Source organism: Medicago sativa, chromosome 6 (assembly GCF_051527215.1).
Source record: "Medicago sativa cultivar Bolivia chromosome 6, Bolivia_mono, whole genome shotgun sequence".
Lineage (NCBI taxonomy): Eukaryota > Viridiplantae > Streptophyta > Magnoliopsida > Fabales > Fabaceae > Medicago > Medicago sativa.
Window position 1 is genome coordinate 60,991,742 of NC_140754.1, and position 10,900 is coordinate 61,002,641.

The 10,900-nt window shown below is 34.1% G+C and overlaps 1 protein-coding gene across 1 annotated transcript; it reads right to left on the bottom strand.

Moving 5' to 3' along the window:
• Positions 1–3,612: 3,612 nt before the first annotated feature.
• LOC146916066 (uncharacterized) lies at positions 3,613–10,539 on the bottom strand. The gene is made up of 13 exons (XM_085718250.1): positions 10,462–10,539; positions 10,186–10,339; positions 9,431–9,548; positions 8,863–9,160; positions 8,220–8,403; positions 7,805–7,906; positions 7,354–7,680; positions 7,199–7,282; positions 6,958–7,116; positions 5,554–5,637; positions 5,224–5,361; positions 4,983–5,098; positions 3,613–4,254 (listed from the first exon to the last, which is right to left on the bottom strand). Exons 1-13 carry the CDS (start codon positions 10,536–10,538, stop codon positions 4,152–4,154), a joined length of 1,944 nt encoding a protein of 647 aa, XP_085574376.1. The 5' UTR covers position 10,539; the 3' UTR covers positions 3,613–4,151.
• Positions 10,540–10,900: the final 361 nt, after the last annotated feature.

Genomic DNA, 10,900 nt, shown 5'->3' on the forward strand with positions numbered 1-10,900 from the left:
TTAACAATCTGAGCATCGATCTTTGAATCCATTGCATCTTGCTTAGTTGTCATGGCTTCCTGCTTTTCTTTATGAGCAGCAAACTCAATTATGATCCCTTCCTTAAATGCAGTCAAACGTAGGAGCAAAAGTGCCTTCGATAATAGCCTTACTAGTGATGAACTACCTAGATATTAGATGTAGACACTTAGAATCATCCTCTAAAGGAGGGAAGTCACAAGCTTCTGGAATTACATCAACTACGATTGGTGTCCTGACAACTGGTAACTGCCTCTGATGGTTGTTTCTTATTGCATCTAAGTTCATATGATGCAGCACCTCAACCAATCAAATCTTCAATGCTTCTCACCTAACTTCAAGTGGTGCTCTTCCAGCCTCTTTCAACTTTTGAAAAGTTTCATCAACTTATAATTTAATAATAACCTGTTGGAACAAACTTGGATTTGTATAATGTCTCTAAAGTTTTGATGATAACAAAGTATTGAAGAACAATTAGATATGATAATTTATGTTTAGGTGTGCAGGACCATAAGTTAAAATTTATCAAGGTCTGAACATATATGAGAGCATCCAAAGCATGGGAGAAGATAACGACCTTATAGAAGATCTGGAAAAAGGTCAATTTGAAGTCAACATGTCATTATAAATGAAGAATCCACCTAGAAGCTATTGAAGGCTAAACTCTAGATCATCAAACTTTGAGTCACCCAGAATCCGAGTCATCCTGACTCTGCGTTATCCAGACTATGAGGACTTAAAAGCCACATTATCTTTGTCTTCTTCTGAGAAGGGACACTTTCAGGATCTAACCAAGTACACTTTTTCTTCTCCTGAATCACGCTCTAAGTCAAAACTCTAAGGACAAAAGGAATGAAACAAATAATTCTAATTGCAACAATGATTTTCAAATGTCTTTTCAAACAACATTAACATTTCAGGAAATATTCCAATGTCTTGATTTGAAAGCTTCTCAAGGACTCTTAATGCGCTCACAAACTCTAGCGTCTTACCAATTCTTCTCTATATAAGGAGATGAAGACTTGAAGAAATTAACAAAACTTTACAATTTATACAAATGCCCTTACTAAGTCAAATTTAAAAGCATAAAAACATTTAAGAATTTCTTCCCTAATTCATATCTTAGAAAATGTAAAGTCTTACGAATCTTATATGTTTTGTAATTATTTACAACTCTAATTTTATATCAAGTATAAAACCAAACAATCTTTTATTTGATTAACTTAGATTGTAAGAAGTCTCTTTCTGTTGTGATTGAGCATTATAAGTCTCTTGCTTTTGTTCTTGAGCATTTGTAATTTTTAGTAATTATAGTGAAAATATCTTGGAAGTGCAACAAGACTAGACTACTACTGATTTTTAGGAGGAACAAATATAATTTCTACGCGTCTCTCTTTCTCTCTGTGTTTAATTTAATCCGTTGCACTCAAAACCCGAATCAGACTCTGCACACATTCAGAATCTAACCAGTGAAACACTTACAAAAAGTTTGAAAAAACCAACACAATATGAATGTCGTTCTTCTAGCAGAGTCTGAATCATGTGTTACATTAATGCAGAGTGAACGTCTGTTGTATGTAATTGTAGCAGAGTCTGAACCCTTTGATCTTGATGATGATAAACTTCATGATTTGGCATAGGATCTTTGTTGTTTGTATTTGTACCATGTCGCTTAACATATTAAAGTCATAACAATTTCCATGAAAATATCTTTGTCGCCCTGATGTGTTCTTTATTTTTCTTTTTATTGATCCTGCCTTTTCACCTTTACCAAAGAGGTTTCCGTTCCCCTATAGCTTGAATCTTGCTTCTCTATCTCCCTCTCCCATTCTTCTTCTTGTACCTCACAATTGGGTTGTTTTTGTCCCCATATCTATAAAAGGGCAACCCGGTGCACTAAACCTCCCGCATACGTAGGGTTCGAGAAGGGGACCCACCATTTGGGGTTTGTACGCAACCTTACCCTATTGTTTTACACAAGAGGCTGTTTTTTGTCCCCACATCTATCGCTTCACAAAATGGTTGGACCTCTTCTTCACGACTTCAGGCTTCATCAGTTGGTTGAAATGCCAACCATGTTTATTTCTTTTCATTATTGATTTTGATTTTCAAGTTTTTTTTTTTTTTTTTTTTGTAGATCCTCCATTGCAATCCCATATCACTTTCGCATGTGAGGATTTTGAGTGAGGGGAATTAATTAGGGTGAGAGTTGCAAGGCTTAAATTATGATCCTCTAATAAAAATTAACGACTTAGATTTTATTTAAGTGTTAACTCCCAAGATGCTCCACCTATATGGTATACGCAGGCAAACGAGTCATCCCGGTTTCCTCGAGGGATATTGGAACTCGTAGTATCTGCGCCCTCCTGCTTCGTTTTCATGGATGGTGAATATTTTTAAAAGAAAAAGAAATGACTTATGCATGATTCCTTGGTGTTTTTAAAAGAAATTATTGTTTTCTTTTATTGCTATTGTTTTTTGTCGTGAGTTGTGTTTCAATGATATTTAAAAAGTGGGGTTTAATATTGTAGATTGAGGGGAATGGTATAGAGAAGAATAATTGTTACTCCTCTTATCTATATTGTTACATCCCTCTATTTCCCTTCTCAATTTTTCGTTTCTCTTTTCCCTTTCCTTTGATTTTCTACTCCTATTGTATTCAGACATAAGGTTAAGATACCAGGAAAATGATATTTTGTAGTGGTGGGGTTGTAGCAGAGTTGAAGAAATAAACAATGACAGTATTGAAGTAACAAATTATAATATATTCGTTGTAGAAGATAAGTAAATACAAAGTTGGATAAATTATATATTTGATCCCTTAATTACTTTAGTAGTTCCATTTTGTTCATATAACTAATACCTGTTATGATTAGATCCTTTAAATTTACTTCTATCCATCAAACTTGTCCCTCTTGTTAACAAGCATTAGCTCCTATCGGCGTCTTTTAGGATTAATGATTAATGGTTGAATTTCAGAAGCACACAAAAGTTTACAATATACTCGCAACAACATCGGATGATTTGGTTTTCTTCCTATCTTTCTTTTAAAGAAAAATAATTAAAAAAAAAAACCATCATCAAAACAAGCTAGTTCTGAAACCCAGAACCTAAAAAATTCCCATAACCTTAATACCAACTTCATCTTCTTCGCCTATTCATCTCCTAACTTTATACCAAGAATCAAAAAATTCCAGCATAAGAAAACGCAACCAAATTCACAAACTAAGATTCAAGGGTCGATAATAAATAGAACTCATAACTTTTCGTCTGCAAAATAATAAATCCCATGACTCTTTTTTTTCAAACTTCAGGAAAAATTACTCAACAAGTTTGTGCAAAAATTGTGTAAAAATCCACATCTCCATCTCGTAAATGATTACAATATTAACAAATTCATTTTTTTGGATGAGTAGGATCTGAATTTGCTATGTTAAAAGTTTACAAAATGCACACACTGCGCACCATCAATAATTAGAAGGGTGGGGTCTAGATGTAATACAAACCATCCATACTTTGTTAGATTGAAGTCATAGGAATTGAAAATGAAATCTTGATGAAATATATTGTAATGCTCACAAATTAAAAACACAATTAAAGAAAATATGTACTATTTATTTATCTCGACAAGAAATGTCAACTTGTACTTTGAAGAACACAAAAGCAATAATACTTTGAAGACTTCAAAACAATGAGTTCTTTCTTCAAAAATCTTTGATGACCAAATTTGATATGAAACTATCTATCAAAGAAACATTGAATGTCAACTTAAAAGAGAACTCTATGTCCTTGTGAGCTTAGCCCACTTGGTAAGGACAATGTATAATATATGCAAGGTTCGGAGTTCAAACCCCGGCCACCACCAAAAAAATAAAGAGAACCCTATGATTTCCATCCTAACCCGACCATTAGCTATAGGTCTAAAGCATTAGCTATAGGTCTGGTAGATATATTTTATGCCATCTAGATTCTAAAACTCATCCAACACTAAAATGTATAGACTTGTGATACCATAATCAAAAGCATTCAATAGTCTAAAATATAAATGGTACCGACCCCATTTGCAAGTGTAAGATGAATATTTGAAAGGCACAACTTCAAATTTACCTTCTGCTATGAGAATCCTTCGACATTCAATCATATGCTAATCGCTTTGTGGAAATAGAGACAATGCCAGGCTTCACCTTCTGTTCAGCATCTGCACATTTACCTTTGAAAGGCCCCATATAACAGAACCTAAAATGGCAAAGAGTTCAGAATAAACTAACCCACAAAACATAGAATCATATTTTCTTTCGTTGATATTGTTATTTCTTCCTTTCATATTAACAAATATTATATTCATAAAGAAATTATGGTTTCAATGTTACTTGAGCTACTGATGCATGCATGGATACTAACTTGCTACGACTCAAATAAAAAATGGCAATATCCAAGAATTAACAATCAGGTTTTGGGTGATTCTGACATTGGAAGGGAAATTCTGCACTCTAACTTTTGCAACTTTCATGTCAATACCAAACCTCTGGCGGTGGTTTGAAATTTTTCATTTCCTTTATGATGAAATTGACCATGTGCAACCATTAGAGTTCTAGGGTTCAATGAAATTAATAGAGTCTGAGAAAATGGCAATGTTTCGTTTGATTTTATTAAAATCAGAAAATTTATTCATATCGAAGCTAAACAGTATTTCAAGAGACAAGGAACTTGCTGAACCCAAACATCTAAAGCTAGTAGACCGCATCCTTGAGGACAACGTTGTTTGTGAGGGGTGTGTATTGTTAGATTAGTTTGAGAGTATCATGTATGAATACGTAAATACATGGAAATGTTCAGATTCAATTCAAGCCATATGAATTTAGATAAATGAGTTAGAGAAAATATTGCTAACACAGTCAATCAATAAATAACTAGTCACCATTTAATCAAACAGAAATATGAATGTGAAATATATATTAGCATACCATTGCATAGGCAATTTTCGGCTGTCAAAGGTGGGAGGTAACATTCTCCACTTTCTGCATTTGTCACATTGCACCCACTCACAATCTGGTTTGTAGACACAATTATCCTCCTTCTCCTAAGGAAGAAATAAAGTAAATTTCAACAAACTTCCCAGGTAAATAAAGAATAAGAGGCCTAAAGGAATAACAAGAATTTGACGATCTTTCATAAATGGTGTTAAAATTAAATGAAAAGTTTTACCAAACTAAGTGAATCAAAATTTTTGTCCCAATATTCATCTGTTTTTTTCCCAAGCCACTGCTCAAGACATGCATATGCCTCACAATCTTGGAACCCTTGCTTGTTGTTGTGCACCCACACACGACCATCCTGTTCATCCTATCCCAAAATGGAAGTACAGTTCTTGAGTTCAATTGTTGTGAAAATGAAAACAACAATTGATTATGGGATAAGTACTAATCAATTGATTATTCGGGAACATGTATTTCGCTGTATCTAGCATTTTCCATACATGTAAATCAATCCGAAAATAATATCGTAGTGGAGTTAATGCAAAGAGAGGGTACATACCATTAAATTGGTCACATCCATGACACCAATTACACCCCGACCCACATCTGCACTATGAATCATGCCACCAACTCTCTTGTAAGCCTATAAAGGTAAAGAAAAAATAGTACGAAAATTTAAAATTTTAAATAAGGAGGAAACTGAAAAATAATAAATACTTTAATTTACATTTTAAAACAAAAAGACAATGTCTTGAATGGATACATTTTTAGAACAAACAATAAAAAAAAGAGAGAAAATATTTGTTCTTTTGTGTTCTAAAAGTGGAACAAGATAGGGCATAGTTTGTTCTTTTTTTTTGAACAGCCAATATATATTAAAAGCCAACATAGTCATTTCAAGATGAGAAAGACTTGGGCAGAACAGATACAAACGCCAGGCCCTGTATCCTGAACAAAGCAGGGAAAGAACAATAAATCTCCCTAAAAACAGAACCATCACAGCCGCATAACAGCCGAAATACAGCAGAATTCAGCACCAAAACAGAAGTTCTACAGGGAGGAAATAAAATGGAAACCTCGGTACAGACAGCCCCGAACAGAATTAGTCAAAAAATCACCTGAAACCACCAAACGAAGTCAACCACCGAGGCAAAAGCGAGGGTTCCAACACCACTCGTAATGTCAATAATCTTTTTGTTAAAAATCCGATTATTCCGAGTTTTCCAAACGACCCAAACCACCGCTTGCCAAATCAACCACGCCCCTCGTCTAAGATTATTAGCACTCACCTCCCTAGTCCAACAAATAGCATGAATGAATAAATTTGGGGGAGATATAAAATTAAAGTTCAACCAATTCATCACCTCCCGCCAAAGTTTAGAAATCATATCACAATGAAGGAAAAGATGTAACGCCGATTCGTCTTGACTCCCGCAAAACACACACCGCTTAGACTCGTCCTCCTCCAAAAGCCTTCTTATTGCAAGATTAACCTTTGTCGGAATTCTATCAAGAAACAAAGTCCACGAAAAAGCCACAACCTTTGCCGGCGCCTTACATTTCCAAATTTCCCGGAAAACAACCTCTTCCTCAAAACTCAAACCTCCGTCCATAAGCCTCAAGTTTTGGATCAACGAGTAACACGTTTTGACAGAGAAAACTCCCTCCTTACCCAGATTCCAATACCACCTATCTTCACCCTCCGTAAGAACCACCCCATTCAAGCGACCTTTTAGTAACAAAAGTCTCTACTTCTCCCAAAATGCTAACTTAGGGATAAATAAAACCCACAAATCCAATATCTACATATTCTTAAGTATCCCAGCTACATTTGAATGGTTTTTAATCAATCACAAGATCTTGAGTTTAATGTCTTGATCAGGCTACATGACATACCAAAGTGTAACAATGGATTTCAAGCCCCTTAATATAAAAATATACACCACAGGGACTAGATATTTACCTCGATTAAGCGACCATGCCAATACAAAAATACTCCACCATTTGCTTGATCCCATTCTAATTGACTATATCCTAAAATTAATTCAACCGGTCTTCCCAAGATCTCATCAGTTATGATAACAGTACTGGTAAGGAAATTTGCCAGCGGTCGACTTTTAACCTAAAAAGATAAATCAAAAAGTTATAGAAAAATATTCACTCTGGTTCAACTGACTACTTGAAACTTTCGTAAATGGAATTACCAGTTTCCCTTGAACGTGTATCTTCATTCGTGGAACTAAGAAAATGACTTCCAAATATGCTCGTAATGAGTAATCCAAAGGAACCTGAAGCCAAAAGAAATATGAAAAAAGTGGATATAGTTTCAATCATCTCAAAAGAAAAAGAAATACCAAACCTTTTGATTAACTTGGCCTATACGAGCACGACTCCTTTTGCTGCGGATGAAAATGTCTCCTTGGTGAAAAGAACTCCCACCTTTCAACCCATCATGCCACTCTAGGCAATACTCTGAACCCCATTTATCTAAATTCCAGATATATATTTGAGTTCCCGTACGACCGCAAAACATCGCTGCCTTTTCACCAATAAGAAACTTATTAAATGGTGAGTTATCCTGAATTGCTTTCAAATTGTGTTTTGCCAAAGTCTCAGACTGAGATTTTGTATCCACCTCCATTTGTTGTCCTTGCCGGCAGTAACTAACTATGGGAATAACTATATTCTACAATAAAATATAAAACATTTAAATAAAAGATACAATAGAAATTTAAACAATAGTTCAACACAAAGTGTCATCACTTATGTCTTTTGTGTAATTAAAAGAAAATACAGGTTGTGTGACGTACACTATTTCCTTCATTCAGCGATTGTGAAAGAAAAGCTATAGATCTTGAACTAGCAGTCTGGGTTAGAACAAGAACATCTCTGCCAAGCCTCATTGCTCCTGTCTATTGTTGGGGGAACGTAATTGAACAAAAATTCAAAATTTCATAAGAAGCAAGTGTGACCAAAGATATATTATAGTTGAAGATTGCTTATATTTGAGAGAAAAAAAAAAGTGAATAATTCTGTTTATAATCGAGACTAGAGGAGAAATAAACTACATAACGAAGAGAATTTAATCAAATGCCAAACCAAATAACAGCCTCCAACTATTTGAATATGCATCAGTCCATGAAAATTATATTGACTAAACACGACATAGAAGATAAAAGCCATTTAGGCAAAAAAAAAAAAAAAAGAGCATGCGAAGAACACTACCTTGAATCCAACACCATATCTACCAATATGATCCTTGTCTTCGTAATCAGCTTGTTTATGACCAAGAGACACCATTCTCACAATTTCGTCATGGTTCATCCCTTGACCATCGTCAATTAGTGACAGCATAGGTACATCCTTCCCAGACTTTTTCATCTTTATCATTTCAACAAAAATATCCATCCTATTGCATCAACATCAAAGGAATAATAAGTATATAGTGTCCACTGTCCAATTACATCGATAAGAATGGAAACTCTAAATATGCTATTCACCATACTTACATTTCTTTTTTATCTAAAAATTTGTAATTTCAACTGCTTGCATTTCTTCTTACATTTTAATTCTTGTTTTTATCATCAAAAGAACCAAAATCTTTCAACAACGCAGTACTTAAATCACAGCCATTCACAAGTTTTATTGTAAAAACAGTCACCGACAATCACAAATAACTACTAGTGAAGAAACAAGTTAAAGGTGTGAAGATTGATAAATTTATTGATATTCCATAAAATTTTCAGCCTCAAACCAAAAGGCTTACCAAGAGAAATTCTAAATGTTAGAAAAATAAACATTATTGATGGCATTTTTCCTTACAAGGCATAAACAAGACAACAGTTGTAGAAAAATAACATAAACTTACTTTGTTGCTTTCGCATCCCTTGAATTATCCACTAGCTCGGCTATTCCACCAAAAAGCCAACTAGAGTGAGCTTGGCCAAGAGTTTTCAGGTAACTTGGGTCTATTATTATGGAATTTTTCTCAGGCAGTCTATCCTCCATCACACGTGATTGAATTCCGCCACCAGTTTCAGATGTAAAATGAAATGGACGATCTTCCCTAGGACGAAACTTAGGATGTGAGGAGCTGACATCTCCATTCGATGAACCTCTTGCAATTTTAGTAACCCGCTCACCATATTCCTCAGCTAAGTGTGAACCTGTTAATGAAGCATCTACTACAATTACTTTCATATGCTTTAATAAATATCTTCATATGCTTCTTTTTTATGCATAAAAAAAAAATCCGTATTCCAAGCCAAAGTTACAAATAAGATAATCAACTTCAAAGGCAAACGTTAAAAATACAACTTGATAATTCCATAAACCTAAAGAATATATGTGCATCATTATGTTTGTAATGTTTTCATACCATTTGCGTTGACTAGTTATAAAAGAAGAATTAAAACAGTGAACTGTAGATGGCAAACCTGATTCACAATCTTTTGTACTGTCTATTTGATATGCAACATTAGTTGTGCTTGATGAAGATGCTATCGGAGGAGGCAAAAGGTAAAACTTGTACTGCTCAAAACTTGTAATAGCAACCTGGAAAACAGTCTTATTGGTTCTAGTTCAATTACTCAAAAGAAGAAAGCGAAAACAATGTGGGAAAATATACTTGTTTTATTCTAATTGTTAATCATGGATATACCATAAATATTAGCAATGCAGACAATAACATGATTAAGAAATCTGGCACATAAATATCAGTGATCATGACAATCAAGAGACAAGGACACGATGAAGACAATAACATGATTAAGAAATCTGGCACATAAATTTTAAATTTCTACAATTTTATAGTTACAGCATATGTAAATGATAATATAGCTGGCACATCACTAAGCACCGGAAACAGATTCGCGGCAATGTCAAGTAAATTTGTAGCTGTATATCGTTCTACGAATACATATATAGTTTATTGACAAAGGGGTAATATTCTAACTTACAACAAGAATATGACTAGAACACATGGTGAGAAAGACACTAAACCATCAAATAAATAAACATTGCCACATGAACTTCCACAACATATCATATCAGTATATCATTAGCCACTATAAATGCCATAACTGGACTTCTGTCTCATTATTTGACGCATAATCGGTTTTGATATACATACGTATAATTTAGATTATTTTCTAAAGAAAATTGTTTAGGCTGGAAAAATATAATTTCATACCATATCATTTGGGTGAAGGAAATTCATAAACTTTCCCCACTCATCCTTGTCACGTGAACACTTTGGAGCTGGTGCTACCGAGAATTGGGGCAATGCAGAAATATCAGTTAGCTTTCCCTTTCTGACAAATGATTCTACGATCAATTCTCGTGGCCTGCGAAGAAAATTAGGTTAATATACTCCTTAGTAAATAGAGCACACTAAATTTTTTTAGTCTGATCACAAAATACAGGTAATAACATAACAAGTTCTTCAAAGATAATATATAGTCCATACAATTTAGTAGGAGGGTTATGACACTTTATGTCGCATATCTGTTTCCCGTCTTTTTTAAGACTAAGGGCCATGCTCATCTGCATAAATTCAGTACAATAAAAATTAGCTATACTAAAAAAATCTCAGAAAGCTAAGCTTGTAAATGCTCTTCTACCAAAAAACAAGAATAATGATGATGATGATAACGATGATGATGATAATAATAATTAAAAAAAAAAAACAGACGACATTTTTATTTTTCAACTCACAAACCATGAAGCACAGATAGAAACATTGATACCAGAATACATTGACATAATATTTATGAATTTCCGAAAAAATAACAACTCTATATCATTACTTGTTTCGTGTCTGACACAGCAGTCTTCAATGACACAAGTCATGTCGAAAACTAACACGGACACCGAGACATGTATCAATATATCTCAAAATAGGGGAA